Here is a 22274-nt window from a genome sequence, read left to right as displayed (position 1 = left end):
GAAATCGCTCTAAGCGATAAGACCGCCAATTGTACTTAGTGTAAGTTATATTTAAGTGTTTGTATTTTTTTCTTTGTTATCTTTAAGTGCAATAAAGTATTTATAAATAAATAAATATAAATAAATATAGCCGTGCAATATAGCATTCAGAAAATCCATTAACAATCAAACAAATACTACTCCATTTCTGAATCGAAAACACGAATCAAGTGGAATTTTTCGCAATAATTCACATGAATAAATCGTAAATCTCTAATAAATCAACATTTCATCCACGAAATAAGAATAAATCTCCAATCTTTATTTGTAAACAAAATACTTTTTATTCCATTAAGGATTCCAATATAAAATTCGTATCCCTTCAAAGGCACTTTGTTATTTTTGTTGAATTACAAAATCAATCAATATATTTTGATATATCCAACAAACAGGCACAAATTACCATAATTGCACTAGCTTATGTAACTGAGGTCTTAAGTTTTAGATATATATTATTATCTGTGGTTTTAGTATTGAATTATAGTTTTATAACCAGATAAAATTTTTGATTCATGTAAATTACATTTTTTTATTTACAAAGTTCACATGATTTAGTGGTCAATTATTTATAGCAGCAAAGACTCGTTTCGTCTTTCTTTATTAACATATTTTGCTTTACATGTATGTTTTAGAATTTCGATTATTCCTCGTAACGCGCATAACATTAAAGTATGTTCATAAAGTATTTAAATTAAACAGTATCGAATAGCGAGCTGAACAAGATTTGAATGAAATTTGGCTCATAAATAGTTTTTATCCTGGATTAACATAGGATACTTTTATACTGATATTGTTTAGGCCGACGAGAACTGAGAACTGAGAAAAGCTTGCTCAGCTTTTCAACCAACTTCAAAAAAATAAGAATTTTTATTTTTGGCTTTGTTACCATTTTGGTAAGGGTGAACCGATTTTCTTTATTATTATTTTTTTGAAGAAAGTGCCTTATGGTTTGTCCCATTTAAATGTCCAGTTCTGACCAGTCGAAAGCGGTTTATTTATATTGGTAAAAAATATTTATTTATTCTGCATACCAATAGGGTCGTATAACGAATACGTAAGAAAGGAATTCCTATAGATTACGTAAACGGAATATTACTTATTCCTTGGTAAGATTTACTATAAGCTGGAAATCTGCCAAACTGGCCCACAAATTCATGTATAGAATCGCAACTTTGCATTTTCTGAAATGTTTTTGGAAACTGCGCACTGAAATTTGTTTACCCATAAATATTGCTTAGAAAGAGTAGTTCTTTTATTTATAGCAGTAGTTCATAAAGTGCTTATACAGAGATAGCAAAGTTATGACTCGAAGTTATGTGTTGGAAACGTTGCGATATATAAAATGTATTTTTGTATGAAATCTGCGCTGATTTTTCAGTGCTTGGTTATTAGTCGAATATTGTAAACAATTACAAAAATTTGTAAAGATAATGACCGAGGATTAAAAATAAAAATAGTCGGCTGTAAATGTGACTCTACTTTTAGTCCGAATCAAACACAGCCTAATAATATCTAATAATAATATGAAAAAAATAAAAGATGTGCAAAATTAAATAAGATCCCTGACCTGTAAGAATAAGGTATATAGTTCTCAATTGTACTATCAATTGATTTCATCAAATAGCGCGGCAATAGAGAATAATTAGAAATACATATATTATAACGTATTGTTGGTGCTTAAAATAAATTAAAGTAACTCACATTAATTATATAATTTCATGAAAATAGTATAAAAGTAATTAACATCTGTACGAGTTAAATACATTCATAGTGAACATTGATATCTTTCTGGATCCACATTACCTACTTGGCGTTATTTGGCAAACTTTCAAATTAGCAATAATAAATATGCTCTGATATTAATATTATGTTAATACTAGCGGTCCGCCCCGGCTTCGCCCGTGGTACATATGAAAAATAGATGTTGGCCGATTCTCAGACTTACCCGATATGCACAGAAAATTTCATGAGAATCGGTCCACCCGTTTCGGAGGAGTATGCAGACTAACATTGTGACACGAGAATTTTATATATATAAAGAAGATAATACTTTGACTTTACTCGTTAAAGGTAAGTTATTGCTTTGACAATTGTATTCAACTGCCAACTTTATCCGATATTCTTAAAGGATGTGTTCTTTATAAAGGAGAAAACTTCTGACATTATTAAGAAATTACGCAAAGTGAAATTCCCTTAAAACATGAACAGCTTTTTTCATTTATTTGATTGATATTTATTCCTTTGTCTATACGAAAAAGGTAAAATTTCTTAAAGATTGAAAAAGGTAAAATTTCTTGAAGACTAAAATGAATAACTAGGATATTTACATGTATGTAAAAATATTCTTTTCAATTTTATCAATGTAAAATTTATTCCGTTTTCATTTTTAACTTAGATAGTATTCTAAGGTACAGATACCTACAACCTACCTACAGTCGCATGAAAAGTTAAAATGATTTTTGTCATAACTTTTAATAAACTAACTATTGAAGAATATTTTAATCTATTTAGAATAGGAATATTAAAATAGAGATCCATTTAAATATGTATTTGAATATCCCAAAATTCTGAAACATGTTTTCCGTTTGTCATTGAGAAGCGAGGGCGGATACTATGTATTTATGGACCCTCATGATTTCCTATGGGAATGTATATATTTTGCATAGTAATATATCCAACGTCTCTTGCTTTAATCAGATCAAATAATATTTGCTCAAACGAAATATCGCTATAATACTGTTATTATAATGGAATGAAATGCATTTTTCAGGTTTGTCACTAATTAAAACTTACATGAAAATACATAAAACACGAAACCGATTAAATTTAAGCTCTTGACATAGTCCATGCCAATTTTCGACTTAGCCATATTTGTGCAGATAAGTTTAATTAGAATGTTCTAACTAGATGGTGATTTGAAAGAATGGGGAGCAATTTCATGAGGGTGATAAAGTCACTGCAGACTATCTAGCACTTTTTGACATAAATGTAAAACCTAGTATAGTACCTATTATATTAAATTATTTGGTCTAACGTGTAATTATTTTTGGCTGATGAGCTAAACAATACCTATCTAGTTATAAATGCTCTATATTTTAATTTTTATCCAAACTGCAAAATATATTTAATGATTTTCAAAATGGTTGATAAATTACTGTCCAACCACATACCTAATAGACAAAATTACGGTCACATCCCGTAAAATATAGCCGATATTAAATCGTAATCCGATAATGCAAGTATTAACTCCAAATAAAACCACTCATATTTTACAAAACGGAATAGAAATTATCCAATCAGCTTTCATTAATTTTGTATAAAAGTAATTTTTATCGAAAATAGGTCAATTTTGTGTGACGTCATCGGAATAGGACAGATTTCTCATTTCATAAGAAGATTTTATATTAATCCCAAGAGAGTCTCTCAAACACTCATCAAGTAAAGAACAAAGGGAAAATAAAAAGGGACGTTTTATTCGTATACGTGATGTATGAATGATGGATTGGAGAAAATTCGCTTTTAAATGAATTGTTTCTGAAGAGAATTGTGTATGAAATGAATGTGCATGTGTTACTTTGGTTCAATTACTTGATGTTTTTAATTTTTATTAATTAAATTTATTCCTATTTGATATTATATATTTTGGAACTTATAGAAAATAGGTAACCTTTACCATTAGTTCAAGGCATAATCTTAGATATATATAAAATTCTCGTGTCACAATGTTAGTCTGCATACTCCTCCGAAACGGGTGGACCGATTCTCATGAAATTTTCTGTGCATATCGGGTAAGTCTGAGAATCGGCCAACATCTGTTTTTCATATGTACCACGGGCGAAGCCGGGGCGGGCCGCTAGTTTTTATATAAATATTCATCACTTAACCATATTCATTTTTAAGGAAATTATCTAATAAAATAGATTTCGACATGAAAATGTAAATGATTATTTATCAACATATTTTTCCAAGCATACCATACCTTACATATTTTATCTAAGCCCATATTATGTCTTCAAACATTTTTCTGTTTTACTTCGGTATACATAGTTTTTATTATCGGGGCTTTAATTGTGTCGACAAATTAAATTTTCCACTACCGTCAAAGTCTACAAACAATTCCGCATGGACAATGCCACTTAGTTTCTTAGTGCATGTAACAGTATGAAGACTAAAGAACCTTTGTAACGTCATAACAAGGTTGTCCTATTGTTTCGCTTCACGATGTTTACAATAACATAACCTATAAATAAATTATGTTTTAGATTGACATGTTTTTGTAAAAGCAATGTTAATATGCTTATGAATGTTTGTGTAATGACAATTATCAAAAATTTTGATTACAAGCAAATGTTACAATCCAATAAAATGACTTGATTAGTGATCAAAAAAATACATACATACAATACTGATAAATTGGTTTAATAGATTCTATGTTTAACAATATAATATACATCGATTTTCTCAAACGCCATTTCAAATCCACTTATAGCGAATAATTCGAATCTAATCGTACAATTAATTATTCCACCTTAAGATTTCAATTAAAATTATATTCAGATGTTCGTTACAATGCCTCCGTTTTAGCCCTAATTCGCTATTCTAAGAAAAGCCTATCTCTTCCCAATTGTAAAGGTATGAAAGCTAAAGTGGATACGTAACTAAAGTGGGAACGCACCGGCAGTTTGGTAGAGAACCTCACTGAGGGTGGGCGTATTGCACGATATCTTTTGCCGCCAAAATTACGACACATCTGCGAATATTCTATGACCAAATTATAACGATGTATGAAATTAATTAATGAACTAGTGATACGTATTGCTTAGAATAAATAAATATTATAATGTGTGTGTATGTTTGTGTGCTTTTTGGAAATGAATAGATTAGATCCATCGAAGGATACAGACGATCACGGTAAAGGGAATTGTACGAAACAAAATAAAGTGCTAGGTGAGTTCTTGGTGTATGATTTGTTATTAAATAGTACATTAATTAATACTAGCGGTCCGCCCCGGCTTCGCCCGTGGTACATATTTCGCAATAAAAGGTAGCCTATGTTCTTTCTCAGGGTCTAAACATTGTCTTTGCCAAATTTCATCAAAATCGGTCCAGTAGTTTATGCGTGAAAGCCATACATACATACATACAAACCTTTCCTCATTATAATATTAAGTAAAGATTAGTATATAGATGATATTAATATATTTAAAAAAAATCAAATTTGATGTACTATAGCTATAAATTTTACCTACTGCTTACCTCCGTTCAATGAGATTTATAATAATTGTAAGTATTTGATTTTTGCAGAAAAATTAATTTTACAAACTTTTCACGTAATTATCACATTTGTTTATTGGTTTATTTCTAGGCACACATTACAATTACATGTATTAATTAAATATATTATATTTTTTTGTATACCTAATATTTTAAATCAACATTGCAATTTTGCAAAGTGCGACGAAGTTTCAGAAGAAAGTTTCAAATAGAAATTATTCATATTATAATGACTTGTGTAGGTAATGTTATACTTATAAATCACTGGACCTTATAATATTTGAAATATTATTAAAAAAACGTGGACTTTGATTAATGAGATATTAACATTACGCGGAAAAATAATCAAATCATACTTTTGCTACAAGTTGTTACGCGGAAAATATTTCTTTCAAGGCGAATGTTTTCACGTATTATAATTTAAATAATACCATTTTCCGGGAAATTCGCCTTTACACAAATGGTGCTATTTTTCTCGGCTTGTTTTCATGTTACGCCAATCGGTTATCCGGAGTTTAAGTTTAACAAAGAGTGAGTGAAATTTTGCAACACTCATCCATCAAATACACATTAATTTTGTAATATCATAGTAATAAATAAATACAATTATAAAAAATGTGATGGTTTTGGTGTATTTTCTTTGAGATCTTGCGTTTGATTTTAAAGGTTTTTTGATACATCATTACTTAATATATATCTACTTGAAGTGACCTTTTTTCGCACTGTTTTAAGTTGATATTAATAATAGCTTAAATACTTAGTTCGATATTATTTGATCAAAAAGTGAGTTATAATATCGTTTTAAAGTTAGACAAATAAGCAGATGGACAGGAAGAGAGATAAAATTGGAGAATACACGTTTTCGCGTGTTTAATAGAAAATATTTTACGAGATTTTGAAGCGATGAATACGACAAAGTTTCAAACAAAAGGTAAGCGTTATGTTTCTCACTCCAATGACTTTATCTTTATTTTTATAGTATTATTCAAACACATAAATATAGATAATATGAAATAATAAACTGTTAATTATAATACTACGACACATCTCAGCTTAACATCAGGCGAGATTGTGGTCAAGCGCTTCCCTATAGGTAGGAACTCAATAAAAAAAGTACCTACTAATAAATGTAAAATTGCCAACATCGATAAAAAAAATGAAAATGTAATAAAAGCACTTCAATAAAATCTCAGTTAAAAACTGTATTTTTTGTAAATAATATTTCAACGTTTTCTAATTAAGTTAATGTAATGAATAATAACATTAATCTGTTAAAAGCAATTTTTATTCCTGTTAAAAGCAATTTTAATCTACGATGACATTTTGGTTTTTTGCTGACATTTTCCTTAAACCAATTAAAATGCTGTTAAATCATTAATTTTCTAAGGCGAAGCTTTAAAAATATATTTCAATATAATATGATAAAAATGACGTCAGAGCTGAAAATTGTATTTGAATATTAAAGTACTATTGAATCCCCAAATAATTTTTTAAACGATTCTCAGAGGAACGTGATGAAATTTAATTAACGAGCTTAAATAAATTTTTATTCGTGGAACATCACGTAGTGTATTTAATGTTCTAGGAAATAATATCGAAGCTTTCTGATATCTTCTTTCATACAAATAATAAAGATTTGTTCTTCGAAGAGAATTATAAAAACTCGAGCAAACTAAATCTTGAGCTGGCTTTTTTGATACTATGCATGATTCATTTTCTTGTATTTTCAGGGGAAAAAATTACTTTACTTTGGTCTCATGCTTAGCATTACACCTAAAAAATAGAAAGGTGTAATGCTCTCAGAAAATAAAGGATTGTTTGTGTTTCTTATGAGTTACATTTGTCTTTCCCACTAAAATAATTTCATCTCTCATCCGTATCTACGATTGAACAATCTGATATGGTTTAACCAAAGCGCACGTTCGCTGTGAAGGCAAAATGTTTGGCAACTTTACTATCGAATTCTGAATTCTCGACAGACCACAGAGCACTGAAATTGAACAGAATATTACGTTAATATTGCAAACGCTAAAATATCGGAGTCCCTTGTTCCCTCGAGTGGCGGGGGGTGAGAGTATTTTTGTGTCCTTTTATGTTTTCATGAAAATATTTGACCCTCTATAGACGTAGGTATTTTACTAGTAAACATCGTTCTTTATTTATAATATTTCATAAATAAAGAACGATGTGCTAGTAATTAATTAACATTTTTCAGCTATGCTAACGCGTTTTATTTATTTTTTATGTTTGCTTTAATCTCATTATGAGATTAGAAGCTGGAAGTTATTTATTAGAATTCCTATTTAAAAAAAAACTGAAATAAGTTTTTCTTTGTGGAATATCTTGCAGTGCATTGGATTTTATTCTAAAAAATATTGAAGTTGAACCTTAGATATTACCTATATTTTTTAGAATATAACTATACGCAAAGTTAGATGTAATTACTAAATGTTAGTGTCAGTCCTTAAAATTCCTTCTCTTAGAAGCGTTTACTGACCCACTAAAATAAGATTGACGAGAAAACTTTCTTGTGTTTGATTCTTCTCAAGAACATAATATTTTAAAATTGACATAATTAGATTTTACATTGAAATTACGACTTTATCAACTGTTTAATGGCATGATAGATTTAAAATGATAAATTCAAATTCAAATTACATTTATTTGCAAGAATGCAGTTAGAAATATAGGTGTTGTTATTACAATTTTATAGTGCTAATACTATGAAATTGTAATACCTACGATATTGACAATGGTACTCCATATAGGCACAATATCGGTAATTCTGGTATAAATAAGTGTAAAATTATGATTTAATTGTAAGGTTAACAAATACCTCTTACCGACAATATAAATTATGAAGATAGCCTTCTAGGAATTTCAATATTTACCTACCATTGAAAGCAGAAAATACAAAAACAGAAGATTTTTATATAAAATAACGTTTTTCACAAGATGATCGAGCAAGAAGTTATTTAAATGAAATACTCGCATTGAAAACGGGGTCAAGTAGCAACATTCAAATGCTAATACAGGAGTACCTACTAAAGGAAGAAATTCTTTCACTAAGCATTCCTATTCACCCTGTGAAGCTGTCTGTCTATAAAGGCATAAGCCTTCGAAGATCTTCGTTACTGTGAGATAAAACCAATCCTTATTATTTATGTAGCATTTCAGCCAACTACTAATTTACTATAAGCTTAACTAAATAACAATAATACATTAGTTTATTCAAACTTTATCATCATTTTCATGGTACGTTCAGATGCATGGCAAGCAGCCTTTTTTTATAGTGGGGAAATCTTCCAAAGATACTCACGGCCCCCGGGGAAGGAGCCGTGGGTAATGTCGGATTCTTACCGACTAAAACTGTGTTCCGTCGAGCCGGCCGCGGGTATTTGTTAGAATTCTTCCGCGACCATGGCAAGCAGCCTGGCAAGCAGTCCGGCAAGTAGCCCGGCAAGCAGCTCGTGCGCCACGGTACAAACAAACAAACACGGGCGCATGCACAAACAACGTGTTTAGGTACATGCTTGTGCCCGTGCTTATACTCGTTGAATGACACTTTGGACGCAATCGTCTGAACCCACCATCAGCCCATATACGTTCCCGCTGCTGGGACACGGGCCTCCTCTGAGGGTACAGACCATAATCCACTATCATGACCAAGTGCTGGTGCGGTATTCCGAATACTTACTAAATAGTGTACAAAAGTTTGATATTATATTCAAGTGTTGTGAGAATATTGCTATTATATTAATTATTGCCTATGCGATTGTACAGTTAATTGCACATCACACAGGATGTTATTTACGTAAGCTCAAGTATATTTTAATCAATAATAATTATCTTATGTTTTGTTCTTAGTAGATGTTTCTAACAAGTATCTGTCTTAATATTTGTATGGATTCTTATAAACCGGAACCCCTTAATTTATTTTCATAACGTTTATTAATTTTGTTATATTAGTCGAACCCTTTTCTTGTCAAATCAAATCAATCTTCGTAAAATGCCAACGAAACCTTTTATACACAAAAGACCTTTGAAGGAATTTTTCATTAATGCCATATATAAGCGGTTTTCCCTAAATTCTAGCCATTTTAGTTAAACCTTTATTTAATACTAGCTTTCCACCCGAGGCTTCGCCCGCGTTTTCAAAGAAAAACCCGCATAGTTCCCGTTCCCGTGGGATTTCCGGGATAAAACCTATCTTATGTGTTATTCTGATGTATAAACTATATTGTGGTAAAGTTTCATTCAAATCCATTCAGTAGTTTTTACGTGAAAGAGTAACAAACATCCATACATACAAACTTTCGCCTTTATAATAGTAGTAGGACAAGCTATACCACGCTGCTTCGTCTGCTTTTTTACTAGTTAAAATATCAATCAAACTAATCAGCATAGATAAGTTCAGCATATAAGAACTAGTAAAGTTAAAGTTTTTTAAAGATATCACAGAGATTGAACAGCCATCGTTCTCTAAAACATTTTATAAACTTAGGTAATGGTATTTCATGAACTTTTGTATTAAAAAGGTATAAAGTAGATAACAACAATACCTATTTTGGTAGTCTGTCCGAAAATAATACCAGTTCGATGTCAGTGCCAAAACTAAAAAGCCTACAAATACTTCGACTGAACGCTATGAATTATAATGTACATTAAAATTATTTATTACCTGTAGGTAGGCACGGACGAAAAAAGTTCTTTCAAAATTCGCTTATTTTCACCCAATAAAAAATTAGACCACGTGAATGATTTAAACAGGCCATTTCTTTTAGTGCCACATTCCATTTAACAATATAAAAGAGCCAATAAAAGCCCGGGTCTTTAAACAGGAAACGGTGATAATCCTTAAAGTGACAAATGAAGAGAAAATTTTATTTACCAAGTCCCTTTCACAATTATGAAGCTGTGCATTTGCGCTAATGGAATTCCTAGTTCCCGATTTGCTTTTGGTCATGCTAATTTGATTGGATAAGTGGATTTGAAAAGAGTCATTTGGAGCAATGTTTAAGCTTTTTATATTAAGCTTTTGGATGGATTCCATAAGCTTCTTTATAATATAGGGGAGCGTAATGGTAAGGATACGTACAGCTATTCAAAGATGAATTAATAAATACTTTTGTCTTAGTCTTTATAAAAGCGATTTTTTGTTCATTTCCATTCTGGATATTTGTAAAACAAATGGGAGATATCTATACTAATATTATAAAGCTGAAGAGTTTGTTTGTTTGTTTGTTTGTTTGAACACGCTAATCTCGGGAACTACTGGTCCGATTTGAAAAATTCTTTCGGTGTTAGATAGCCCATTTATTGAGGAAGGTTATAGGTTATATATCATCACGCTTCGACAAACAGGGGTGGACCCACGGGGGTGAAACCGCGCGGAGCAGCTAGTTAATTATAAAAGTTTTTAGAAGCTAATAGCACAGACTAATAATAATATACTACGTATACAACTAATAGTAATTAAGAGTAATGACTCAGAGCGACAAAAAGATGTGATTTCTGTGCGTTATAATATTATAATCTTTGTCAGAAAGAAATAAATATCTATTTTTTTACACCATATCTCGTATTACTGTACTTAAAAAATGAATCTAACTAGAGATGTATGAGTAATTTATTTGACATTAGAGGAGTGGTACTCTAATGGAATTTAAACTCCAAATAAATATAATATTTAAAAGAAAATAGAATCTGTTCATCTCTCAAAGTACCCGTCACGATTTGTATAATTTGACAAAGTAAGTTTTCGAACATTTTATCTCAAAAAATAAAAATATTCAAACTTACATACCGTCTTATTATCTGGCATCTATAGTAATATTTCTAAATATAGTACTTAGGACAATGTCTTATCCATTTATAGACACTGAACTAATGCATAAAGTGAGAAGAATGTCTGCGCTTTTATGAAATAGGGTAAGAGCTTCCGTGAATTTTTATCTGTTCCACTCTCGCCTTACTAAAATTGACACTAAATGCTTCTAGTAGGTAGTTAAATATAAATAAATTGTACAGTTTATCAAGAGATATTTGTATTACATTGAAATACTGAATTCTGTACTAAAAAGAGTATATTAAATCTATTTTATACTACTAACTACTAGCTATATCAAATATAATTTATTTTTCCTAAAAAAAAGAGAGAAAGTAGTAAAATTTATTTAGGACAAATAAAATAGGCAACAAAAAGAATAAAATGCATGCAATGAAAATTTACAAAAATGAAACAATGTAGGTAATATCCTCCTAAACGCGCTTGTATAATGCTACCAATATAAAACCCTCCATCATTTTTGTATTTTGTCCATTAAAAAATAATTATTATTTTATACAGTAGTAATTAGACCCATCCTAATTACTGGCAAACGAACGGAACAATTTGGCTGAAACCTACATAGCATACATAATGAAGGTGCAAAACCCTCTATTGTACAATTATACTGTACAAATGTTGTCTCTCTTTCCCTAATGAAGACAGTATTTACTTGCTCTTGATCTTGCTTATTAGGACATATACATTCTTTATGTATTTGTATGTCTTTATTGTGACGTAATTCCTTTATTTCAAGGAAATTCGTGGTTCTTAGATGTGTAATGAGAATATTATATTTTGTAAGTAGGTATGTTTTAATTGATAAGTACGGTCGCGAACACGTAAAACGATTGTAGTACGAATAATTTAGTCGTTATAATTTTGTACTTTTATATTTTGAGGCATAATAATTATTAATTTGTATTTTATATTATTTAATAAAAGTAAGTGTACCTACCCTAGTCTAGGGACTATAGTAATACAATGAAATATTTTACATTGCCAACTTATTTTATTAATTTATTCTATAAATTAATAGCAGTAAATTTTGTATGTAACCTTTTGATATTAATGGTACTAAGTAATGAATTTATACAGCTGTAATATAAGAAGGATTAGAAAGGGCGAAGGGAAACCCAAAGGCCCTACTATATCATACTTAACCCTGATAATAGATGGTTCTTACATCTTAGCGAGCAATAAAGTGATTGTGAAATTTAATATATTAAGATGGTTTTATTCGCTCTATATAATTTATCACGGCCAAACATTTTTTGCAGTTTCGGACAGAAGTACATTAGGATCTTCCTCTTTCTTCCGTTCTTACTGTTAATTAGAACACATTAGCCTAAAGTAGAAATAAAATGAGGAAAAATTTAATGAAATTCTTGAAAATGGCTCAAGATGTGAAATACTTATTTTTAAAAGTTAAACTCCGTTAAGTAGTTTATTATAACTATCGACGAGTCTTTTTGCACGCCTCATAAGCGAAGCGTTGAGGTGGGTACTACTGTCACTTCGCGCAAAACATCTGATTTTTCAAACTTAAAATGTCTTTATGTATCATACATTGCACTTGTAAGATAATACATACACACACATATTAAGAAAAAACACTATTTTTAACGTTCATGATATTTTTGATGTCATTTTTGTTATTTAAACTAGTTAAAAAACAGTTTAAAAAAGTTCTGTCTTGGACGTCCGTGTGTCTGTATATGCGGATCCTTTTTCTTGTTAACACGATAGCGACCGAAATACTTTACTAATCGAGTCTTTTTTTTTCTCTTACGCTTGAGTATGCTCAGGAATAGAACCCTTTCATTTTTCAGGGTCTGATTCGATGTGGTTTAATTGTTATTAAATAAACAAAAATAATAATTAATAAATATTTATTAAAAAAAAATTATGAGGCGTGCACTTTTGGATTTTCCAAATTATTTTAATGTGTTCTGTCCCTACCATACCGAGAATATACCTTACCTTAAAAATAAAAACAGGTTCGCTAATGCATTATTAAGCTGTAACACTCCATTAAATACTCTCAATGTGGGTTTATTTATTCTTCTTCTTTGTCGATTCACTCTTGGCAGAGTGGTCATGGTCACGTTGAGACGTCCACATCGGTGGTAGAGGCGGACACAGCTTTCCGCACGATCTCCCGCCATCTCTTCCTGTTACTAGACTGTCTGGCGCAGTCTGATACGCAAATTCCTACAGCAGATTTCACTTGGTCTGTTTATTTATCAACCGACTTCAAAAAAAGGACGAGATTGTGTCATCCTTAGTTTTAATTTAAATCTTCTATAAATACACAAACAGCCAATACCACCAACCACAACATCATTTCACTGGTAATCAGTTCAAAGGTAAATGAGGGTATATTTGCAAAACCTTTACCTATTTGGGAGAACAATTATATTAAACAAATGTTGGCTGAGGACGCTAATGAAGCTCGGTTTCTGGGTGACTATTCAATTTAGACTTGTCAAGCTATTTCGGACAGATTGGTTTGGCCATATTGTAGGTAGTGATTGCTGTTTATGCTTGCACTAAAATATACTAATTAATGAGATAATAGGTCATGTAATTTATAAGTATAAGTTCTTATATTAAAAATTCAATAACAAAATTCTATTGAATGTAATTGAAAGAATAAAAGATTTTTTTTTAACTGAACTATTGCATTGATTAATTATATTCAACAAAAAAGACGCTTTTGATGCTTTGTCGAATTTTTCATACTTCATCTCCGTTACACACTTAAATTCTCAATCTCGAACCTATAGATATTACATTAATATTTTCACAGGAAGAACAATTCTCATATTTCTCATGAAAAAGTGATCCTATAGCTTTCCAAGCGAGCTCCATATATCAATAATTTTCACGCATCATTCAAAATATGTATTCTTCTTTCAGAACTTGACTTGGATTACCTAGAACGCGGTGGAGGCGGCACTTTGGCTGTGAGCGGCGCGCCCAGCGTCGAGCCAAGTCCAGACAGCTTAGACCTCGTGAAAGTCGTGCTACTTGGCGCACCGGCTGTGGGCAAAACTAGTATTATACAGGTAATGATATGACAAGCAAGTAATGTGGGTCGTAGATATCCTAGTATTGCACAGGTAATGTTATAACAATCCGAAAGCAAATAATTGCTTGGATCTCGTGAAGGTCGTGCTACTTGGTTGACCAGCTGTGGGAAAAACTAATAGGTATTATACAGGTAAAGACGTGACAAGCAAGTAAAAGTTGCAAGTATCATACAGGTAATAAGGTGGTTACAACGCGATACTAACCTTTCGAAAGTAAGGAATTGCTTGGACGTTGTTAAGGTTGGGTTACTTAGCGCACCAGATGTGGGCAAAACTAGTATGATACAGTAAAGATGCGACAAGCAATTAGTACAAACTATTATCATGCGTAGGTAACGAAGTGATAACAAAGCGAGACTAATAATCCGGAAGTAAGGCATTGAAATAGTCACTGAAATAAATGGTAATCTAATTTAAAAGCTCTCGATATTTATAAGTAAAACGTGTAGACTATGTTTAAATAATTAATCTTGTTTCATTAGCCAAAATGTCATGCTTAAAGGTCACTAAGGTCTTATCTAATTAATAATTGAATTTGTAAGCTGAATAATCTTTATGAGCCATGTCAGATATGGGATAACGATTTGTATTTCAGTATTATTGGTTACTAGCTTCCGCCCGCGACTCCGTCCGCACGGATGTCGGTCTTCGCGTGGATGGTTTATTTCTCCATTTTGAGTAACTCTGACAATGACATCTTATAAATATCTATTGGACCCAAATACGGCTAGGCCTATAATAATACGCAACGTGTTCGCGGTTCTACAGAACAACGTCTATGGATAAAACTGAAAAATTAAGATTAATTTTTTTCTACGTATTTTTCCAGGATAAAAAGTATCCTATTTTACGCCCAGGATAATAACTAATAAGGTATAATTATACCAAGTTTCATCGAAATCGAAGCGGTAGTTTTCACGTGATGTCTTCACATACAGACAGACAGACAGACAAAAATTTTTTTAATCACATATTTGGGTTTGGTATCGATCCAGTAACACCCCCTGCTATTTATTTTTTCAATATTTTCAATGTACAGAAATGACCCTTCTACAGATTTATTATATGTATAGATGATAGCAATGCAATAGTTCATAAAATGTAAATGGCTGAATCTCATCACAGAGATAATAATATAAAAATTTGCATAATACCTAATATCAAACTACGAGATATTTTATAAACTGAATTCAATAGCATAGTAATTTATGTTACACATGAAAAACTTTCCAGGAAAAATAAATACGCGAAATGTATTATTATTTCGCTAAATATATCAAAATGTTTTTCCCAAGAAATATTTGCTCGTTCGAAATATATTTCCGAACCCTTCATATATGTACATTAACAAGGGAACAAACAAGGAAAATTATCTCGCCACGAAAATATATCCCTTTCGTTTACCTTTGTTTGGCTCAATAAACCTTTATATCCATAATTTACCCTTATTTTATGAGCATTTTAGGAGCGTTAGATTCTACCCAGGGTCGATTATTTTATCGATGTACCCGTGAGACACTTTCCGAAATTGTGTATTATTTTATCGTTTGAACAATGTGTGAAATTACATAATTTTATATATCACCCATATTTCAATGCGAACATATTATATACTAGCTTTCGCTGTACTGTACGCGGCTTCGCCCGCGTTTTCAGAGAAAACCTCGCATAGTTTCCTTTCCCGTGGGATTCCCGGTATAAAACCTATCCTATCTCTCAAGTTGGATCGAACTGCACATGGTGTGCGAATTTTATTATAATCGGTTAAGTGGTTTAGGAGTGCATTGAGGACAAACATTGTGACACGAGATTTATATATATCAAGATTAACTTAATACATAGAAGTACGATATTCTCAAATGGAAAGCATAAAATGTCAATTTTAATAACAACGACAAACAAATAAATTATATCCACGTGTCAAAATCCACGAACAATTCATTTCACAACTTTTGGCAACTATAGGCAAATTCGTGAACAATACAATCGGTCCTCTCATAAACCTTTTAGTTATTAATGGAATAATATATTAATATCTGTTATATTATCTGTAATATAAATTGCGTGGTTAAGATGACCTAGAATAGACGTGAGGGTTGCAGGGACAGGCCTTAATTAAGCTTCCTTATTGTTAATGATTGAAGGACATCATCCCTTGACCCGTCCGTTTTCAGGTCAGCAAAAACAAATATCACATAATATTTCTTTTTATTTATATTTGTATAGGCGCAATGTGTTATTTAAAATAATTTCGGTGTATTTCGGATCAAAAAGTGTTTGAATTTTATTTCATAGAAAAATTAAATAAAGACAAAATACAAAATAAGAAAAGCTAAACATTACGAGCGATTTGTGAGCCATATTGTATGAATTTATTTTCTCCTAGACGTAAGTAGTTCCATACACGGGCATACAGTAAATAATTATAGGACTATAAAGTGTTTCAAGTTACTCATATGTGATGTGCCATAATTAAAGCGAAGGCTATCTTAGAGCATCTCCTGCTTATAGGCGGATCCATACAGACCGAGCACCCACGAAGCAATGGCTGCACGAAGAATCTCGGTCTATGTGGACGTGGATTGACAGCCAAAATTGTGTGTGATGCCAATTTCCTGGCCGATCTGCTTCGCGCAGCAATTGCCTCGTGGGCCGTTCGTTCTGTGTGTACCCCCCTATTGAGATACCTTCAAATCTTGTAGGTACATAATATAATATAATAGCTCAGTCAGCTGTGACCACCAATACCGCAATGTTCGAAATACTAGCTGAATAATAACCCCATTTGAATCCATTGTTAAGTTTTCAATTAAACATTTCCTGTTACGAAATTACTTTGAAAAGATAAAATTTATTAATTAATGTGACGCTGGTAAAATGCGGTAAATACTTGTAGTTCATTTTCGGGAATCGGTGTTTCAATTAAAAGCACTTTGTTAACTTCAATACTTCTCAATATGGAATATATTATTCACAATGCATAAAATTACTCTGTACCATAATTACTATCCAATAATGTATTTAACAAGAATGAATTAATGAGAAATACTTAATATACCTACAAACTTATATTTTACTAATTGATTCATGAAGCAATCCTTAAACGGATAATATCTACCTAATCAGACTCACTCTTACTCTTAGTTATTAAATAAGATCTGACCTAAGACCTATAACATTCAGTACTAGCTGAGTCTTGCTTTTATTATTCACTAGCTTTTCGCAATAACTTAACAAATTATATACTAAAACCTGCCTCTTGAATCACTCTTCCTATCTATTAAAAAAAACCGCTTCAAAATCTGTTACGTAGTTTTAAAGATTCAAGTATACTGACAGCGAAAGCAACTTTGTTTTAGACTATGTAGTGATAAATTACTTATAATATTGTATACAATATATGTTAGTAAAATGTCTACAGTCGGTCGATTAAATGAATATGTGCATAAACCTCTAGTTAAACCGGCGAGGTTCACTATAATACCACTAAATGGATATCAGGTAATAACCATTCAGTGGTATTAACCAGAACCGAAACGGTTTGGGCAATTAAGACGTACAGAAACGATATAGGTATTGAACTCGGTGTATAGGTATGTTACATGTGGAATTTAATGGTGGATATGGTTGAATTCGAAAGGAATTGGAAGTATAGGAAACTAAAACTATTTGGGCTGAAACATAGCTGATAATAATTAATGATTGTCTGTAATAAAGATAAGCTCCTTCATTGAGATTAAGACTTTGTTTGATTATGTGTTCAATCACATAAATGTTTTTTCTTTCATATACGCGTAGACATTAGACGTAAGTTCACATAGTATTTTAACATTTAAAAACTAATTAATTTAAATTTTACGATGACCATATTTTGTTTATTAACTTTACTAAAATTGAACTTTCGTGTAAGTGGCGCTTAAAATTAATTGCAAGTCATTAATTTCTATCATAATATTTAGCTTCATATACCTGGGTAAAGTTTAATACGCGAGATATTATTCATAGAACCATAATGATAATAATTGGAATATACGTTTCATATAACGCGAGTGCCAACGTCGTTATAATCTCGCAATGGGCTTTTACGAAACATTATTACTGTACGTGCTCGAGATATTTGTTGATGATATCCAGCCTCGATAAAGCTATGCAGCGTCCATAAATTTTGGTTATAAGATCCAATAATTACAATTAGTTAAGCTCATAAGAATTGTTTCAGGATTCACGTTAGATAGAGATAAGAGAATTGTTACGTATGTAATGTTGATTTTTTATAAAGGAATATATTGTATATTTTGATGTATTTAAGTAGTCAGGAATACTGAGTACCTTATAAATCATCTAAGATAATATAAACATAAAATATTTGCATGTGCTCAGTCATGTTTATACCCGACTCATATCTTACATGAACCGTAAAACGTTTTTCATTTAGTTAAGTCGTTCATCCTTGTTCCCTTTTCGTCCAATTCTTTCTTATAGTTCCTAAAAACCTTTTTCTTATTGCAGCAATTCGTCTGGAGCGATTTTTCCGAAGAATATATTCCGACGGACAGAAAACACACATTCTATCCATCGGTGATCATCAACGAGCATCTGTACGAGGTTAAGATAACTGATGTGCCAGTGATCCCTTACTTTCCGATAAACTCCTACTACGAATGGGCGCATTACCGCTTTTATGGGCTCCGGAACGCGACCGCTTACATTCTAGTGTTCGACCTATCTAATGTGGAGACGTTCCAATATATCAGGACGTTGAGAGACCAAATGGTCGAGAGTCGAGACATGAGAAATGTGCCCGTTCTAGTTGTTGGTAACAAGCAGGATTTGTTATGCAGCACTACGCCGTCTGCTGCCAGCGGTTTACAGCAGCTGGCGATGGCGGAGAGTGCGTGTGGGGATTCTCGTGAAAAACGGAGGAATATTGTGAATCTTGTGCGCAAGCATTGGAAGTGTGGTTATGTGGAGTGTTCCGCGAAGTACAATTGGCGAGTGATAGCCGTGTTCAAAGAACTCATGGAGATGATAGATGCGTTGGAGTGTAGTGGGGGGGTGCGTAGTGCTGAGCCCCCTCCCGACTCCTCAGCCGGGGGAGGGACGGCGAATGAAAACCGCTGTGTGGTTGCTTAGCACCTTTCGATGTTGAAACGGTACGTACACAGGACACTTTCGTTCTCATCAAATAATCAGGATAACTGAATGTACAAATTAGCAATGTTACAAATCATATCATTTGTTCACGTCAATAGCTCAATACAATTAATGGTATTCAACTTTTGTAAATAAATATTAATAAGTAACTGCATTTTGTTTGAAGGTTTAAGTATAAGTTTTGATCTTATTGTCAATCGATAATACGTAAGCAATAGTTCGATAGTACTAACTACTAGCCTTGTTAATTTTATGAGCACAATTAAAAATCGCATTTCACATAAGTAATATTTATAAATTAAAATAAGAAAAGGTTAAAGACATTTTAGTCGTAAGTATTTATTAAGTTTTATATTTACTATTTCACAAGTTTTCTTTTACTTGTATAATTATGAATCTTTAGAGCTTTAAAACTTCATTATATTAAAATTTTGCCAATGTTCTGTTTCTGAAAGAAAAGTTGTTATTTAAATTAAAGGAAGTACAATTCTAACACGCTAATTTCTAAACTTACTGTAGGTTCATAGAACGATTTATTTCGTATACTATTTTTTATTCGCCTAGTTATTGTGGTGTACTTGATCTTCTATTCCATTTATGCCAAAATATATAGGTGACTTCAAATCTTTACTGAATATCAATGACCATAGATCCAGTCCTTGTTTGCTATGAAAAATACTCTCAGATTACAGAAAGTCATCTTAAATCGCAGAATAAATAGATTTTAAACCAAGAATAAAACGTTTATATTTACAATTCTACCACAATAAACAGATAGACATTACATCCCCTTTGAAAACTTCTCAACTCTCAACAAAGAGTTCTTTTCTCTTCAAACAGAAATACTTGTTGCATTCTTTTTAAATAAGTTATTTAAAGAATTCGATTGACTCTGGTATTATAAAGTTTTCAGAAACCGAACATTGGAACAGGGTATTTTACACTTTTCTATACTGATGTTTCCGAATTAGGATAATAAATTAACACCATGTCAATGGTGTTTTAGTTAGATTTAAGAATATTTAGGGAATAATGTTAATAGGCTCGCAAATTCATGTTGATGGTGTTATAAGCTAAATTATCAATTATCTTTTTAGTTAAAGATTTCTACATGTAATTGTTAAAGAACTTTATTAAGCGAATGCGATGTGCTTGTTTTTAATTGTTGTAAGATGAAATATTGGACTGTAACACCATTAACCACGTAGCAGTACTAATTAAAACACAAGTTGTTACTTCTGTAGATGAAATGTTTATGTATTACATGTTTTTCATAAAATGTATTTCATATCATGTCATAGTTGTATTTTGTCAGAAGATTGATTAATTATGATTGTTATCATTTATCGTAGTTTTACAAAACAAATTTCCAATATCATTGTTACGTTTGAGCTCAGTTTGATAAATATGAAGTGCTTGTCAATAAAATAATGTTTTGGCACGCGTGAAATCTTATCAGTTTTATCTTGCTGCGTTTAATATTTAATTTTGGAAGCAATTTTAAATAATATGAAGAAAAATACATTTCCTAAATGGTATCGGAATTGTACACATTTCCTAGGAATTGTATACAATTCCTTGATTTCATACATTTCCGGTAACATATATATAGATTATATTATAATTATGTGAAAGATAATAATTATAATTTGTTTTAAATGTTAAAAATATAATTATTGTTTTCATATTATAAATAAGTCTATCTGTATGTAGTTTCCTTTAGTATGTAAGTAATGATTGTACTCCGTGTTGTGCTTAAACCCTTGCGCTTCCTTTTGTAGTGGTTCTAATTTTATAGACATTTTGTAATCCCTTTAGATTTAGATGTAAAATTATCTGTGTCATTTCCTTTAATTGTCAGAATTACGCACAATGTTGGATATTAAATGATGTTCTTGTTGCACAGTTATAACTACTATAACTACTTGTATATGTAATAAGAAGGAGAGAAATTAGAGTATTCTGAAAGTAAATAGAATTTGTGTACTTTTAGAATACTCTAAAGTCTAAATTATACATCAATTTGACTCTAATTTCGCCGCGAATACAATTAAATCCAAAATAATTGTATTTTATCTGTTTTTATAATTTCTCAAATAAGCATTTACAATGTGACACAGTGAAGTGTGGCTGTAGTTTTATATAAAAATTGACTGCTGTGTTTCTCTTCCGCTATATGTACAAATTAGTAGTTGAATATATTTTAATAGTGTATATAATTATGTCGTTGATTTATTAAAAGCCAAGCTTTTACAACAGTCACGTATGATATTTTCAGCGTTAAGATAATAAAACTGTATCTATATGTGTGATATGAATAAAAATAGCATTTTGAACATCACGCTCACAAGTGATAAGGAGCTATTATGAAATGTGTCAAAGTGTTAATGTTTGATTGTTGTTTATTTAATTTTGTATAGATATGTGTGTAGGTGTTAAGTGTTATACAACTGTTACACGATGCAATAAAAAGTTGTGAATACTTTTATTATGGTGTGTTATTTCGAACATCTTAATTCTTGAAGGAACTGTTAATTAATTCAGGTGACTTCAGAGCCGTATTTTTCCTAATAATAGAATGTCAGTGAAGGTTTAAAATCTACATTCGAACATACATTATAATATAATGCTTTTATAAACTTTTGAAATATATTATGTATAATATAATTCCGTTCTTATTCTGACTACAAAACTACAAAAAGTTGATAGTTATGACTTATGATGATTTAATTTCTGTGGAAGTAGTGTATAAAACCATTTGTACCTTAACCTTTGTATGGTACAATTAGCAAAAAATAGATTCTTTTAATCTTTTAAAAAATCATCTAAATGGGTCTGTTTTTAAATTTTTCAGTTGAATTTAATTCATAGAGCATCTTTGAATT

General features: G+C 31.2%; 1 protein-coding gene across 1 annotated transcript; it reads left to right on the top strand.

The window, feature by feature from the left end:
- The first annotated feature begins 4799 nt into the window (after positions 1–4799).
- On the top strand, positions 4800–19620 carry LOC149898986 (ras-like protein family member 10B). The gene is made up of 3 exons (XM_090114768.1): positions 4800–4986; positions 14063–14211; positions 18745–19620. The coding sequence occupies exons 1-3, from the start codon at positions 4890–4892 to the stop codon at positions 19366–19368; spliced, it is 870 nt and encodes a 289-aa protein (XP_089970894.1). The 5' UTR covers positions 4800–4889; the 3' UTR covers positions 19369–19620.
- Positions 19621–22274: the final 2654 nt, after the last annotated feature.

This window comes from Colias eurytheme, chromosome 21 (assembly GCF_061535395.1).
Source record: "Colias eurytheme isolate Ceu_HAF_F1 chromosome 21, ilColEury1 Martin Lab GWU primary, whole genome shotgun sequence".
NCBI lineage: Eukaryota > Metazoa > Arthropoda > Insecta > Lepidoptera > Pieridae > Colias > Colias eurytheme.
The sequence above is the reverse complement of the archived record's forward strand: the minus strand, read 5'-3'. Positions and strand labels throughout refer to the sequence as shown.

Bases quoted from the DNA above. Each gene is read 5' to 3' on its own strand.
- LOC149898986 (XM_090114768.1), top strand. From the start codon at position 4,890: ATGTTTGTGTGCTTTTTGGAAATGAATAGATTAGATCCATCGAAGGAT. The intron at 4,987-14,062 runs GTGAGTTCTTGG...TTCTTCTTTCAG, and splicing joins GAAACAAAATAAAGTGCTAG to AACTTGACTTGGATTACCTA. The intron at 14,212-18,744 runs GTAATGATATGA...TTCTTATTGCAG, and splicing joins GCAAAACTAGTATTATACAG to CAATTCGTCTGGAGCGATTT.